We start from the raw sequence: 17,454 nt of genomic DNA, 5'->3' as shown, positions 1-17,454 counted from the left end.
GCCGCGGTCATCTCTGGGTCCTCTTCGGGAGGGAATATCAGTGCTAGTTGTCAGTAACTTAGCACTCCAAAAGATAGTGTGTCAGGGGGCGCTGGACAACGTGCTCTCAGTGCTTGTCTACCATCATCTTGGCTGTGGGAAAGCCCAAACGAAGCCGATGGATAGCGGTACACTGCGCTCTGGACCAGCTTCTATCATTTAGAAGGGGTTCTCCCTGAGTCACTGCTCGGTACCACTGTTAAGATGGGGTATCACCTAGGACCTCCCCCATAAGTTTCATTGCTTTGGCGGCTACCAGTTTGGTCTGTCGTAGGCTGATGGGGACAGTAATCCCAACATGTGGATAATCTGTTGCTGCCTTGGCTGCATCATCCGCCGCCTCATTTCCCCGGATGCCAGCATGGCTGGAGATCCAGTTCTGTGTCGATCTGTTACCCTGAGCTTCTAAGGCTGTCATTATACTCAGAATCGATGTAATGAGGTGAACATTGTCCTGTGGTTGGGGATGGGAGAGGGCATTGATTGCAGAGGTGGAGTCAGCATGTATGACAGGTCGGAGTCGATGGCATAGGGCATGTGACAATGCCTGCTGAATCGCCACCAGCTCATGGTACAGTCCAGCTGCTACTCTCTTCCTGTCAGGGACGACAGAACCATCTGTGAAATACGCTGCACATGTGCATCCCTCTGCCAGTGCCATGCTTGTCTCAGCATGATTGCTGAGGGTGTCTTAACTGCAGAGACGCTTAGAGATAGGTAGTTACATGACGCAAACATCGGCCAGATCTGGGCGCCAGGGAGGTGGTGGATGATATCCAGCAACAGGAAGGTCACAACTCTTCTCAAGGAGTAGTTGTATAGGCAGCATCTTCCACCCAGCAACACAAAACGAACGAATCCAGGAGTAGTCCGTGAAGAGAGTTGGATCTTGTATCATGGTTGCCAATATCCGTCTTCTCATTGGGGTACCTCGCTGCCGGTGCAGAACCCTGGCTACTTTGCAGGCGTTTATGTATCTTACTCTGTCAGCCAGGGAAGGAAGCCAGGCCTCAAATCTTAGACATACTGTGTTGGTCCAGATGGGGGCCCAAAGCATAGTTCTTATCGCCTGGTTTTGTACGACCTCCACCCTTTGCCTGCTCTGTGGAAAGAGAGGAGCTAACGCTGGTGCACCGTAGTCAATGAGCGAGCTCACAGCTTATATATAGTACAAGCGAAGTACTTCTTTGCTCGCCCCAGCACGGTGCCTCGTCATGGCTCTCATGGCATTGAGTCTGAGTAGAGCGCGGGATCTGACATGCTCGGCCTGTTTCTGAAAGGTCAGCTTTTTATCAATGTAGATTCCCAACTATAGGTAGGAGCCTGTCCACTCAAGTTCTATATCCTGGATATGTAGTCTATTCACAGGATCTGGTCCCTTGAACATTATTGCAAGAGACTTCTCGGCAGAGATCTTGAGGCCTAGTTCCTTGCAAGACTGCGTTATTAGGTCCAAAGCTCTCTGGGCCTGTCGCTCCAAATTGCCTTTCCCATTCACTACGAGTGCAAGATCAGCATAGCTTAGTAGCTGCGTACCACTGTGAAAGGGAAAGCTCACAAGTTCCTGCATAAGGACGTTAAACAGGGTAGGACTGATCACACCTCCTTGTGGCGTGCCATTTTCCAGGATTTTAAAGGAAGAGTAGTGTCCCTAAAAGCTGACACAGGCCTGCTTGTCCCTAAGGTAGGACTCTATCCAGGTCAGGAGGCGTCCTTTGATCCCCTTCCGAGCTAGTATTGCTAGAATTGCTGTGGGGTTGGCTAGCTCAAATGCCTTCTCGAGGTCGAGGTAGATGACAATACTAGGTTTCTTGTTACTATCAGCAATCTGGCTTAGTAGGGTGGTTATGTACTCTGCTGTACCCACTCCTTTGGTGAAGCCAAATATGTGATGATGAGGCAGTCCAAGTTTCCACAGGAGGCGGTTTAACACCATCCTCTCAGCAGTCTTGGCTAAACAGCTGGTCAGCGATATGAATCTCATACTGCCTGGGTCCTTGGGCTTTGGAATTGGTACAGTGGTAGCCTTCTTCCAGCTGCTGGGAGTGTCCCAGCCCTCCACGACTTGTTTATGACGTGTAGTATGGCCTCCCATCCACTCTGACCAGCCTGTACAATCATAGAGTACGTGACACCATCGATGCCCGGGGCAGTGTCACCTGTGTTCTTAATGGCACGTCGGAGTTCCAAGTCTGTGAGGACTTCATCAGTCACATCTTCAGATTCACATGCAGCTTATATCGTTAACTGGCGCTGTGGCAGAAGATCCATCTGTATATTCCGGATGTCCTGTGGGAACTGAGTGCGAGTTGTCTTGTCCCGAAAGTAAGGTCGAGGCAGCCACCCAACAGGTGTGTGGAGTCTCCATTGTTTAGCAACTTTTGGATTTAGTAGCGAAGAGATGGGGCCAGGAGCTGTGAATTGACCCCTGCAACCACATATAGGTGAGTACACACACACCATTCCTGCCAGCTTCCCAAGTTTGCATCCCAATCTCATGTTAGGTACAGTGTCAAATGCCTTCTTGCAGTCTCAGCAGTCCACCCAATCCTCTCTCTTCTGTCTCACTTCCGTTACTTAGTCATAAAATTCCAATAGGCCGAACACATGCTGGTTATTCTTTCTGAAACTACCAATTTTGTTGTTAGGTAAGACACATATGCAACAGTTAGGTATCTTTATTTCGAAACGTTTCGCCTACACAGTAGGCTTCTTCAGTCGAGTACAGGAAGTAGGCAGGAGCAGTGGAGAAATGAAGACGATGTAATCAGTCCATCACCCTTGAAGTCGTAGATTTCTACCGCTCTACCGTACTGCTCTACCGCTCTCCTGACTGCTTCCCCATCACCGCGCTTGGTATACATGTCAGCAAAACTGTCCTTTATACCATGGCCTTTGTTATATCCAGCTTCATCAATTTTTTTTGTTTTGTTTGTACCTCTTTCCTGTTGTCATTGTCATTTTCGGTGAGTTCTCTGCCTTCATTCTCCGGTCGATTGTTTCTAATGTGACTGTGAAGCAGTTTTGGTTCAGACGTGTGTTTGTGTTTATATATATATATATATATATATATATATATATATATATATATATATATATATATATATATATATATATATATATATATATATATAGTGTGTGTGTGTGTGTGTATGTATATATATATATTTATTTATTTAAGTGATTATTGTCTTGCCTTACAGTGTACCGTGCCTGCCTTCCTGAAGATCACAAATGTGGATCTGGCCTGTGCATTCCACCTACCAAAAAATGTGATGGTTACTTTGATTGTCGGGATGAGACAGATGAAGCTGGCTGCAATGGCACCTCCTGCCCTAAGGACAAGTTCCGCTGTAATGACAAATGTATTGAAAAGAGTCAAAAATGTGATCACAGAAATGACTGCGGCGATAACTCGGACGAAAAAGACTGTGGTAGGTATTTCTGTACGTAGAATCGTGAATTACAGATTTTATACATCATTATTTACTGTACTGTATAATGTGCTCCTATACATATCTGATGATTCTTGTAAAAAAAAGTTAGTGCCGCTTTTGGGTATTTTTCAAACAGGTTAGTAAGTAAGAAAGTAATTTTATTTAGGCACAGGAACATGTAAGTATAATTATAGTACATAGTGTAAATTACCCAGGATAACCCGAAAAAGTTAGGGTGACTTATTTCCATTGGGGTCCTTGGTTTACAATATTAATTACAATCTTGGTTGCCAATATGACGTTTTTCAGAGCATAGTTCTAGCTGCCCAGACAACTTTTGTTCCGAGTAGGGAAAATAGATCTAACAAAAATGATCCCAAATGGATGAACAATAGATTAAAACATCTCATTGGTCAAGAGAGAGACATATATAGGCGTATCAAAAGGGGGGGATGGACAGTTAAGAAATCAGTATATTCAATTAAAGGGAGAAATAAAAAAAAAAGGAATAAGAAAAGCAAAAAGGGATTATGAGGCTAAGGTTGCAATGGATTCGAAGACTAACTCAAAAGGGTTCTTTCAGGTATACAGAAGTCAGATCACTGACAGTGATAAGGGATAGGGAGTGCAGTAAACTTCTATGGGACGAAATTCGTAAGGCATCTACATACGAAAATGTTGTGCTAATGGGAGATTTCAACTATAGACAGATTGACTGGAGCAATTTGACAGGAAATTTAGAGTCGGGTGACTTTCTTGATACGATCCAGGATTGTTTTTTAAAACAGTTTGTGACAGAGCCAACTAGGGGAAATAACCTCCTTGACTTGGTTCTTGCCAGTAGGGAAACACTAATTAATAATCTTGAGGTTAATGATGAGCTTGGGGAGAGTGATCACAAATCACTCAGTTTTAATATATCATGGAATTCCCCTAATAATGGCAATCAAGTCTCCGTCCCTGACTTTCGCTTGGCTGATTTCATAGGACTGAAAAATTACTTAGGTGGGCTGAACTGGAATGACCTGACTAAGGGTCAGGTAGGTGGTGATGGTTGCCGATATGATGCTTTCCAGGGCATAGTTCTAGCTGCTCAGTCAAATTATGTTCCAAATAGGGAAATCAGATCAAACAAAAATTATCCTAAATGGATGAACAAAAGATTAAAATATCTGATTGGTCAAAAGAGAGGCATATATAGGCAAATCAAAAGAGGAGAGGGGCAATTAAGAAATCGATATATTCAGTTAAAGAGAGAAATAAAAAAGGGAATTAGAAAAGCAAAAAGAGATTATGAGGTTAAAGTTGCAAAAGAATCGAAGACTAACCCAAAAGGATTCTTTCAGGTATACAGAAGTAAGATCAGGGACAAGATAGGCCCACTCAAAAGTTCCTCGGGTCAGCTCACTGACAGTGATAAGGAAATGTGTAGAATTTTTAACACATACTTCCTCTCAGTTTTTACACAGGAGGATACCAGCGATATTCCAGTAATGATAAATTATGTAGAACAGGACGATAATAAACTGCACTATTAGGGTCACAAGTGACATGGTCCTTAGGCAAATAGATAAATTAAAACCTAACAAATCCCCAGGCCCTGATGAACTGTATGCAAGGGTTCTAAAGGAATGTAAAGAGGAGCTTAGCACACCTTTGGCTAATCTTTTCAACATATCACTACAAACTGGCATGGTGCCAGATAAGTGGAAAATGGCAAATGTGATACCTATTTTCAAAACAGGTGACAGGTCCTTAGCTTCGAACTATAGACCAATAAGCCTAACCTCCATAGTGGGAAAATTTATGGAATCAATAATTGCCGAGGCAGTTCGTAGCCATCTTGAAAAGCATAAATTAATCAACGAATCTCAGCATGGTTTTACAAAGGGGCGTTCCTGCCTTACGAATTTATTAACTTTTTTCACTAAGGTATTTGAGGAGGTAGATCATGGTAATGAATATGATATTGTGTATATGGACTTCAGTAAGGCTTTTGACAGGGTCCCACATCAGAGACTATTGAGGAAAATTAAAGCACATGGAATAGGAGGAGAAATTTTTTCCTGGATAGAGGCATGGTTGACAAATAGGCAGCAGAGAGTTTGCATAAATGGGGAGAAATCAGAGTGGGGAAGCGTCACGAGCGGTGTTCCACAGGGGTCAGTGTTGGGCCCCCTGCTGTTCACAATCTACATAAACGACATAGATGAGGGCATAAAGAGCGACATCGGCAAGTTTGCCGATGACACCAAAATAGGCCGTCGAATTCATTCTGACGAGGACATTCGAGCACTCCAGGAAGATTTGAATAGACTGATGCAGTGGTCGGAGAAGTGGCAGATGCAGTTTAATATAGACAAATGCAAAGTTCTAAATGTTGGACAGGACAATAACCATGCCACATATAAACTAAATAATGTAGATCTTAATATTACGGATTGCGAAAAAGATTTAGGAGTTCTGGTTAGCAGTAATCTGAAACCAAGACAACAGTGCATAAGTGTTCGCAATAAAGCTAATAGAATCCTTGGCTTCATATCAAGAAGCATAAATAATAGGAGTCCTCAGGTTGTTCTTCAACTCTATACATCCTTGGTTAGGCCTCATTTAGATTATGCTGCACAGTTTTGGTCACCGTATTACAGAATGGATATAAATTCTCTGGAAAATGTACAAAGGAGGATGACAAAGATGATCCCATGTATCAGAAACCTTCCCTATGAGGATAGACTAAGGGCCTTGAAACTGCACTCTCTAGAAAGACGTAGAATTAGGGGGGATATGATTGAGGTGTATAAATGGAAGACAGGAATAAATAAAGGGGATGTAAATAGTGTGCTGAAAATATCTAGCCTAGACAGGACTCGCAGCAATGGTTTTAAGTTGGAAAAATTCAGATTCAGGAAGGATATAGGAAAGTACTGGTTTGGTAATAGAGTTGTGGATGAGTGGAACAAACTCCCAAGTACCGTTATAGAGGCCAGAACGTTGTGTAGCTTTAAAAATAGGTTGGATAAATACACGAGTAGATGTGGGTGGGTGTGAGTTAGACCTGATAGCTTGTGCTAACAGGTCGGTTGCCGTGTTCCTCCCTTAAGTCAATGTGACCTGACCTGACTAGGTTGGGTGCATTGGCTTAAGCCGGTAGGAGACTTGGACCTGCCTCGCATGGGCCAGTAGGCCTTCTGCAGTGTTCCTTCGTTCTTATGTTCTTATGTTGAACATTAAAATGGTATAAAATACCGACAGATTGTTAGGTAAGACACATGAACATTAAAATGGTATAAAATACCGACAGATTGTTACCTAACAATCTGTCGGTATTTTATACCATTTTAATGTTCATTCTGTCAGACACTGCAATACCTAACTGTTGCATATGTGTCTTACCTGTTCTTATGTTCTTATGTATGGACTGATGAAGCCACTGTGTGGCGAAACGTTTCCTCAATAAAGATACCCAAGAGTTGCACATGTGTCTAATTTATCAACATGTCGGTTCTCTGAACCATTCATCTGTAATAATATTGGTAGAATTACCGACAATATGTAAAGTAAAAGGACACAAGTACAACTAATGTGACATTTTTATTGTGGCAACGTTTTGCTCTCCAGGAGCTTTGTCAAGCCGTTACAAACAGTATATGGACACAGAGGGTATATATAGGCTCAGAGTGAGGTGCAATGCTAGTGGTAGTAGTAGTAGTAGTGATATAAGTTGTAGTAGTAGAGTGAAATGTTGCCACAATAAAAATGTCACATTAGTTGCACTTGGTTTTAAATTGGAAAAATTCAGATTCAGGAAGGATATAGGAAAGCACTGGTTTGGTAATAGAGTTGTGGATGAGTGGAACAAACTCCCGAGTACTGTCATAGACGCTAAGACGTTGTGCAGTTTTAAAAATAGGTTGGATAAATACTTGAGTGGTATAAACCTTGGTAATAAATACCGACAAGTTGAGAGTAAGACACATGTGCAACATCTGGGTATCTTTATTGTAGACGTTTCGCCATCCAGTGGCTTTATCAATACAAATTCTAGGACATAACTTGAAGACAGTTGGTTTAGAAAGACACGTAAGCAAACACTATAACATATTTATTAGAAAACGTTTCGGTCCTGGGTCCCAGGTCCCAGGACCGAAACGTTTTCTAATAAATATGTTATAGTGTTTGCTTACGTGTCTTTCTAAACCAAATACTTGAGTGGATGTGGGTGGGTGTGAGTTGGACCTGACTAGCTTGGGCTAATAGATCGGATACAGTGCTCCTTTCTTAAGTGACGTGTCTGACCTCACTAGGTCAAGGCATTGGCTTAAGCCGGTGGGAGAATTGGACCTGCGTCGCATAGGCCTGTAGGCCTGTTGCAGTGTTCCTTCTTTCTTATGTTCTTATATATTTGTTTACCATTACTCGTGCTCTCTCTTGGTCAGATTTCCCTGCCTGTCATGAGGAGCAGTTCCGGTGCGCCAACGCTCTGTGCATCCCACGTCGCTGGCACTGTGATGGTTCTGACGAACGAACAGCGTGTTGTGAGTATTCATTATCTACTTCGTTTTATGACTTATGCATTACACTATTTTTATACACACACACACACACACACACACACACACACACACACACACACACACACACACACACACACACACACACACAGAAACAAGGGGTCACGCTTGGAAGTTGAAGACCCAGATGAGTCGAAGGGATGTTAGGAAGTATCTCTTCAGTCAGAGTAACCAGGAAGTGGAACAGTCTGGCGAGTGATGAAGTGAAGGCAAGAACAATACATAACTTTAAGACGAGGTATGATAAAGCCCATGGAGCAGGGATAGAGAGGACCTAGGGCAAAGAAGACTGCAGACAAAGTATAGTGTAATAAAGTTGGTAGAATTACCGACAATATGTAAAGTAAAAGGACACAAGTGCAACTAATGTGACATTTATTGTGGCAACGTTTCGCTCTCCAGGAGCTTTATCAAGCCATTACAAACAATACATGGACACAGAGGGGTATATAAAGGCTCAGAGTGAGGTGCAATACTAGTGAGGTAACATTTCGATGTTCACTAGTGGTAGTAGTAGTAGTAGTAGTAGTAGTAGTAGTAGTAGTAGTAGTAGTAGTAGTGGTAGTGACAAAAGTAATACAACATGATAGAGCAATTAATTCGTACATGAGTAAAAGGATACTAAAGCTATTACTTAGGTAACATAAAAATAGGTTGGACAAATATAGACTGGAAAGATGCAGCTTGTTTCAGTGTTCACTGAAACAAGCTGCATCTTTCCAGTCTATATTTGTCCAACCTATTTTTATGTTACCTCAGTGTTCACTGAAACAAGCTGCATCTTTCCAGTCTATATTTGTCCAACCTATTTTTGTTACCTAAGTAATAGCTTTTGTATCCTTTTACTCATGTACGAATTAATTGCTCTATCATATTGTATTACTTTTGTCACTACCACTACTACTACTACTACTACTACCACTAGTGAACATCGAAATGTTACCTCACTAGTATTGCACCTCACTCTGAGCCTTTATATACCCTCTGTGTCCATGTATTGTTTGTAATGGCTTGATAAAGCTCCTGGAGAGCGAAACGTTGCCACAATAAATGTCACATTAGTTGCACTTGTGTCCTTTTACTTTACAGACAAAGTATAGTCTAGGTGGCCAAAGACTGCAAACCTTACTCAAGGAAAAAGATCTTGGGGCGAGTATAATACCGAGTACATCTCCTGAGGCGCATATCAGTCAGATAACTGCTGCAGCATACGGGCGTCTGGCAAACCTAAGGATAGCGTTCTGGTACCTCAGTAAGGAATCGTTCAAGGCTCTGTACACCATATACGTCAGGCCCATACTGGAGTATGCAGCACCAATTTGGAATCCACATCTAGTCAAGCACGTTAAGAAATTAGAGAAAATGCAAAGGTTTGCAACAAGACTAGTCCCAGAGCTAAGGGCATTGCCCTACGAAGAAAGGTTAAGGGAAATTGGCCTGACGACACTGGAGGACAGGAGGGTCAGGGGAGACATGATAACGACATATAAAATGCTGCGCAGAATAGACAAGGTGGACGAAGACAAGATGTTCCAGAAATGGGACACAGAAACAAGGGGTCACAATTGGAAGTTCAAGACTCAGATGAATCAAAGGGATGTTAGGAAGTATTTCTTCAGTCATAGAGTTGTCAGTAAGTGGAATAGCCTAGAAAGTGATGTAGTGGAGGCAGGAACCATACATAGTTTTAAGACGAGGTTTGATAAAGCTCATGGAGCAGGGAGAGAGAGGATCTAGTAGCAGTCAGTGAAGAGGTGGGGCCAAGAGCTATGAATCGACCCCTGCAACCACAAATAGGTGAGTACAGGCTGCAGGCCTGGTCCAGTAATTGGCTTCTGGAGTTCAACCTCACCAAGTGCAAAGTCATGAAGATTGGGGAAGGGCAAAGAAGACCGCAGATGGAGTACAGTCTAGGGGGCCAGAGACTACAAATCTCACGCAAGGAGAAAGATCTTGAGGTGAGTATAACACCAGGCAAATCTCCTGAGGCATACATCAACCAAATAACTGCTGCAGCATATGGGCACCTAGCAAACCTAAGAACAGCATTCCGCCATCTTAATAAGGAAGTGTTCAAGACACTGTACACTGTGTACATTAGGCCCATATTGGAGTATGCAGCACCAGTTTGGATCCCACATCTAGTTAAGCATGTAAAGAAACTAGAGAGAGTGCAAAGGTTTGCAACAAGACTACTCTCGGAGCTAAGGGGTATGTCCTGTGAGGAGAGGTTAAGGGAAATCAACCTGATAACACGAAAACAGGAGAGATAGGGGGGACATGATAATGACATAAAATACTGAGAGGAATTGACAAGGTGGACAGAGACAGAATGTTCCAGAGATGGGACACAACAACAATGGGACATAAGGATGTTAGGAAGTATTTCTTCAGTCATAGAGTAGTGAAGAAGTGAAATAATTTGGGAAGCAATGTAGTGGGGGCAGGATCCATTCATAGCTTTAAGAAGAGGTATGAGAAAGTTCATGGTGCAGGGAGAGTGACCCAGTAGTGGCCAGTGAAGAGGCTGGGCCAGGAGCTGTGACTCATCTCCTGCAACCACAACTAGGTGAGTACACACACACACACACACACACACACACACACACACACACACACACACTCACACACACACACACACACACACACACACACACACACACACACACACACACACACACACACACACACACACACACACACACACACACACACACACACACACACACACACACACACACACATGTTAGGCCCATATTGGAGTATACGGCACCAGTTTGGAACCCACACCTAGCCAAGCACGTGAAGAAACTAGAGAAAGTGCAAAGGTTTGCAACAAGACTAGTCCCAGAGCTAAGAGGTATGTCCTACGAGGAGAGGTTAAGGGAAATCAACCTGACGACACTGGAGGACAGGAGAGATAGGGGGGACATGATAACGACATACAAAATACTGAGAGGAATTGACAAGGTGGACAAAGACAGGATGTTCCAGAGATTGGACACGGTAACAAGGGGACACAGTTGGAAGCTGAAGACACAGATGAATCACAGGGATGTTAGGAAGTATTTCTTCAGCCACAGAGTAGTCAGTAAGTGGAATAGTTTGGGAAGCGATGTAGTGGAGGCAGGATCCATACATAGCTTTAAGCAGAGGTATGATAAAGCTCACGGCTCAGGGAGAGTGACCTAGTAGCGATCAGTGAAGAGGCGGGGCCAGGAGCTCGGACTCGACCCCCGCAACCTCAACTAGGTGAGTACACACACACACACACACACACACACACACACACACCTATCTCTCTCCCCTCTGCCACTGTCCCCCCTCCTGCTCACTATCCTCTCCCCCTCCCTGCCTTCTCCCCCTCTTCCTGCAACAAACACCCCCCTCTACACACACACTCTTGAAAACATGTAAGCTCTTCCTTCCGTGTCTTCCTTTGCAGATGACACCCGAATCTGCATGACAGTGTCTTCCATTGCAGACACTGCAAGGCTCCAGGCGGACATCAACCGAATCTTTCAGTGGGCTGCAGAAAACAATATGAAGTTCAACGATGAGAAATTTCAATTACTCAGATATGGTAAACACGAGGAAATTAAATCTTCATCAGAGTACAAAACAAATTCTGGCCACAAAATAGAGCGAAACACCAACGTCAAAGACCTGGGAGTGATCATGTCGGAGGATCTCACCTTCAAGGACCATAACATTGTATCAATTGCATCTGCTAGAAAAATGACAGGATGGATAATGAGAACCTTCAAAACTAGGGAGGCCAAGCCCATGATGACACTCTTCAGGTCACTTGTTCTATCTAGGCTGGAATATTGCTGCACACTAACAGCACCTTTCAAGGCAGGTGAAATTGCTGACCTAGAAAATGTACAGAGAACCTTCACGGCGTGCATAACGGAGATAAAACACCTCAATTACTGGGAGCGCTTGAGGTTCCTAAAACTGTATTCCCTGGAATGCAGGCGGGAGAGATACATGATTATATACACCTGGAAAATCCTAGAGGGACTAGTACCAAACTTGCACACGAAAATCACTCACTACGAAAGCAAAAGACTTGGCAGACGATGCAACATCCCCCCAATGAAAAGCAGGGGTGTCACTAGCACGTTAAGAGACCATACAATAAGTGTCAGGGGCCCGAGACTGTAGAACTGCCTCCCAGCATACATAAGGGGGATTACCAACAGACCCCTGGCAGTCTTCAAGCTGGCACTGGACAAGCACCTAAAGTTGGTTCCTGACCAGACGGGCTGTGGCTTGTACGTTGGTTTGCGTGCAGCCAGCAGCAACAGCCTGGTTGATCAGGCTCTGATCCACCAGGAGGCCTGGTCACAGACCGGGCCGCGGGGGCGTTGACCCCCGGAACTCTCTCCAGGTAAACTCCAGGTGTGGAAGAAACATGGGATACCAAAAATCAGGACGGAGAACCAGAGGACTGGTAGATGAAGCTGCAAGGGGTGGACCTGGGAGAGAAGACTGGGAGGCAGAGACTCTAACAGACAACTGCCATGTCCAGGAACAGCTAAGCACAGGGACACTGGATATCGAAGAGACAGTAGGAAGAAACATTTTAATGGTAGGAACTAATTTGAATCAGAGGATACTCAGGGAAGTACAGTGGGAGGACGAAAGGGAGAGGGCAGTTTTTGTCTATGGGCTCCAAGAAGTAGAAGGGGAAATTTACAAAGCAAGGAAATAGGAAAAAAATGGTTGAAAGCATCATGAAAACAATAGGAGAGGACGGCATGGCCCAGCAGACAAATTTACGGAGAATTGGGTGGTTTGCAAGTGGAAAAAAGCATTCAGAGTGATTTTCAAGGCAGAGTCAGCTCGAAACCGGATCCTGCAGGAGAAAGCGCGTCTAAGGGACAACCCGGAGTACCGTAGCGTGTACCTCGACCGAGACAGAACACAAGAGGAAAGGATGATACTGAAAGAGAGGGTGCAATGTTGCAAGGAGGAATAGGAGGTGAGGAAGGAGGGGAGCAGGAGGAACCAGACCCAGGTGGAAGAACAAACACAACCTCCTCCAGTACCACCCACAGAAGGAACCCAATCATGGCAATCCCAATGCAGTCAAACAACCTAATCCAAAACCCACACACTGTACCCTCTGCCCCTATCCCCCTTACACTGTACTCTCTGCCCCCATCCTCCTCACCGCAAACCCCACACCCACAGTTACCCACACACTGTACCCTCTGTCTCCATCCCTCTCACCACAACCCCCACCCCCACTGAACTCCCATAGGCCTTCTCCCCCAATCCCCCACACCACAGACCCCACTCCCACAGCAACCCCCTACAGGCCCCCGCCAGGGCACCTGTTTCCCAAAACCCACCATTCTCCCCGGACCACAGGTATAGAAAAGAAGTCGAGGGTTTGGTACACAAACGCAGATGGAATAATGAATAAATGTGAGGAGTGGCATGAAATAATCAAGGAGATGTCCCCAGATATCATAGCAGTCAGAAACAAAACTCACTGGGACAATAACACATGCAGTCCTCCCACCTGGATATCAGATCCTTAGGAAGGATAGAAGGAGCAGAGAGGGAGGAGGGGTTGCACTGCTCATTAAAAACCGATGGGGATTTGAGGGAATGGAAGGCATGGACAAGATTGGGGAAAGGGATTACATAGTAGGTACAGTTCAGCCAGGGGAACGTAAGGTAGTCGTTGCAGTGATGTATAACTCACTACAGAACTGCAGGAGGCCAAGAGAGGAATATGAACAGAACTACAGAGTGATGGTGGACACACTACCTAAGGTGGCAAAAAGAGCTCACTTGAGTAGAGCAAAGTTACTGGTTATGAGTGACTTCAGCCACAGGGAGATTGATTGGGAAAACCTGGAGCCACACAGGGGTCCTGAAACATGGAGAGCCAAGATGATGAATGTGGTACTGGAAAACCTCATTCACCAACATGTTAGGGACACTACCAGAGAGAGAGGGGAGGATGAACCAGCAAGACTGGACCTTGTGTTCACCCTGAGTTGCTCAGATATTGAGGACATCACATATGAAAGGCCCCCTTGGAGCTAGTGACCATGTGGTTCTTAGCTTTGAATACATTGTAGAGCTACAAGTGGAGAGGGTAAGAGGAGTAGAAAGGGAAAAGCAAAACTATAAAAGGGGGGACTACACAGGTATGAGGACCTTCCTGCAGGAGGTTAAATGGGAAAGAGAGTTGGTAGGAAAGTCAGTAAACAAAATGATGGAATATGTAACAACAAAATGCAAGGAGGCAGAGGAAAAGTTTGTTCCCAAGGGTAACAAAAGTAATGGGAAGACCAGAATGAGTCCTTGGTTTACCTGAAGGTGTAGTGAGGCAAAACCTAAGTGTGCTAGAGAATGGAAAAAGTACAGAAGGCAAAGGACCCAGGAAAATGAAGAGATTAGTTGAAGAGCCAGAAACGAGTATGCATAGATAAGGAGGGAGGCCCAGCGGCAGTACAAAAACGACATAGCATTGAAAGTCAAGTCTGACCCGAAACTGCTTTACAGCCACATCGGGAGGAAGACAACAGTCAAGGACCAGTAATCAGGCTGAGGAAAGAAAGTGGGGAGCTCACAAGAAATGACCAAGAAGTATGTGAGGAGCTAAACACAAGATTTCAGTGTCCCTTCTACCTCCACTGTAAACATTGGAGGTACAAGGGACAGTGGGAAGACAAAACAGAGGGGTACACTAACAAGGGATATACCAACAAGTGTTGGATGAAATACACACAACTGAGGAGGAGGTGAAGAAGCTGCTAAGTGACCTTGATACCTCAAAGGCGGCGGGACCGGACATCTCTCCGTGGGTCCTTAGAGTGGGAGCAGGGATACTGTGTGTGCCACTAACCACTATTTTCAACACATCCCTTGAAACTGGGCAACTACCTGAGGCATGGAAGATGGCAAATTTAGTTCCCATTTTTAAAAAAGGAGACAGAAAAGAGGTGCTAAACTATAAGCACTTGTAGAAGCTGAGTATTAATATTAGCAGCATTAGCATTATAATTATTAGAATTACTAATATTATTAGTGGTATTTTATTAGTATTATTGATACTTAGAAGTGAGGAAGTTTATTTCTGGGCACTCATAAATGTAAATGCACACATGCATGTACACACACACACACACACACACACACACACACACACACACACACACACACACACACACACACACACACACACACACATACACACAGGGTTTCACACCTTCCTGAAAGCTGACCTGACACATCCTCTCTCGCAATCCCATACCCATATTACCCCTCCCTCTTACACTCCTAACTTATAATCTCTCTCTGTCTCTCCCTCCTCTCTCCCCTTCCCTCTTCCCTTCCCTCTCTTTCCCTGTCTCTCTCCCCCTTCTCTCTCCCCACACAGGAGCTGAGTCTCTACCCCTGCAACCACAATTAGGTGAGTACACACACACACACACACACTGTCCTCCCTCTCTATCTCCCTCCTCCCTACCTCCCTCCCTTTTCCTCCCTACAACAAACACCCATCTTCACATACACTCTGTAAATACATAAGCTTCTTCCTGTGGTAAAATACATAAGCTTCTTTATGTGGTAAAAAAAAAAAGGGCTACCCAAGTGGGCAGAGAACCAGGGGTCTGGTGGATTAACCTGGGAGGGAAGATTGGGAGTTAGAGCTGTAAAAAAGGGAGGAAGAGTGGGGAAGGAAGCTAGAAGAGCTTGGCAAGAAAATGGAGGAGTGGATAGCTGAAGAGAGCAGGAAGTGGGGGGCTACAAGTGTTAGCAGCAGAAGCTAAGATAGTGCTTAGAAGAGAAACTAAACAACCTGAAACAGATTAAAGAGTCAGTTGACAGTACAGACATCACATCAGGAAGTTCTATTTCAGTCACAGACAAGGGGACTGTAGGGAGAAAAGGAGCTATGCCATATGCAAAGGCCCTATCAGACCCATGTGGGGCCCAGGAAAACACGAGGAGCACACTAAGAACAAATGAGAGGTCTGAAGACAATGAAGGAGCTATGCCATATGCAGAGACTGTAACAGACAACTGCAGTGGCAAGGAACAGCTGAGCAGGTAAGACAATCCACTGAGCATAGGGGCTTCAGCAAGGGCAGGGATTGAAGGCAGGAACGTTCCAGTGGAAGGAACTAAAACACCTCAGAGGATGCAAAGGGAGACACAGTGGGAGGATGAAAGGGAGAGGTCAGTTTTTGTCTATGGGTTCCAAGAAGTTGAAAGGGGAACCTACAGTGAAAGAAAATAGGAGGAGAAAAAAGCCACTGAAGGTATCATGAAAGCAGTAAGTGAGAGCGACATGACCCAGGTGACAAATTTTCGGAGAATTGGGTGGTTTGCTAGTGGAAGGAAATGGCTTGTCAAAGTAATTTTCAAGGCAGAATCAGCTCGAGCCAGGATCATGCAGGAGAAAACACGACTGAGGGACAAACTGGAGTACTGGAGAGTGTACCTCAATTGTGACAGAACACAAGAAGAAAGGACGATACTGAAAGAGAGGGTACAAAGATAAAAAGAGGAACAAGAGGCAGTGATGAGGGTGAACAGAACCCAGACCCAGATGGAAGGGCAAACACACCCTCCAGAAACACCTGCAGAAGGACTCCAACCATGACATCCCCAATGCAACTGTACAATCTGAACCAAAACCCACACACTGTTCCCTCTGTCCCCACCACCCACATCACAAACCCCACCCCTACAGCAGCCCCCTATGGATACTGCCCCCACTCCCCTCATCACAAACCCCACCCACACTGCAACCCCCCATAGGCTCTCTCCAGGGCTCCTGCCCCCCCCCCCACCCCAATATTCTCCCAGGACCACAGTGATTGAAAAGAAGCTGAAGGTCTGGTACATGAACATGGATGGAATAACGAATAAGTATGAAGAGTGGCATGAAAGAATCAATGAGAAGTCCCCAGACATCATAGCAGTCACAGAAATGAAACTCACTGAGATAATAACAGATGCAATCTTCCCACTGGGATATCAGATCCTGAGGAAAGATAGGAGTGGAGGGGGGGTAGGGGTTGCACTGCTCAAAAAACGATGGGGATTTGAGGAAATGGAAGGCATGGACGAGATTGGAGAAAGGGATTACATAGTAGGTACAATTCAGTCTGGGAACATTAGGTAATCATTGCAGTGATGTATAACCCACCACAGAACTGCAGGAGGCCAAGAGAGGAATATGAACAGAACAACAGAGTGATGGTGGACACACTGGCTGAGGTGGTAAAAAGAGCTCACTCAAGCAGAGCAAAGTTACTAGTCATGGGTGATTTCAACCACAGGGAGATAGATTGGGAAAACCTGGAGCCACATGGGGGTCCCAAAATATGGAGAGCCAAGATGATGGATGTAGTACTGGAAAACCTAAT

The 17,454-nt window shown here is 44.7% G+C and overlaps 1 protein-coding gene across 2 annotated transcripts in view; it reads left to right on the top strand.

The window, feature by feature from the left end:
- mgl (low-density lipoprotein receptor-related protein megalin) overlaps positions 1 to 17,454 on the top strand; it is a 611,193-nt gene that overhangs the window by 20,055 nt on the left and 573,684 nt on the right. For both annotated transcript variants that reach the window (XM_070084278.1, XM_070084279.1), the window contains exons 3-4: positions 3,243 to 3,473; positions 7,913 to 8,011. In XM_070084278.1, coding sequence (XP_069940379.1) covers positions 3,243 to 3,473; positions 7,913 to 8,011 — 330 coding nt within the window. The remainder of the gene's footprint in view (positions 1 to 3,242; positions 3,474 to 7,912; positions 8,012 to 17,454) is intronic.

The sequence above is a fragment of the Cherax quadricarinatus genome, chromosome 12, assembly GCF_038502225.1.
Source record: "Cherax quadricarinatus isolate ZL_2023a chromosome 12, ASM3850222v1, whole genome shotgun sequence".
Classification (NCBI taxonomy): domain Eukaryota; kingdom Metazoa; phylum Arthropoda; class Malacostraca; order Decapoda; family Parastacidae; genus Cherax; species Cherax quadricarinatus.
Note: the sequence above shows the minus strand (reverse complement) of the source record. Positions and strands in the feature narration are given on the sequence as shown.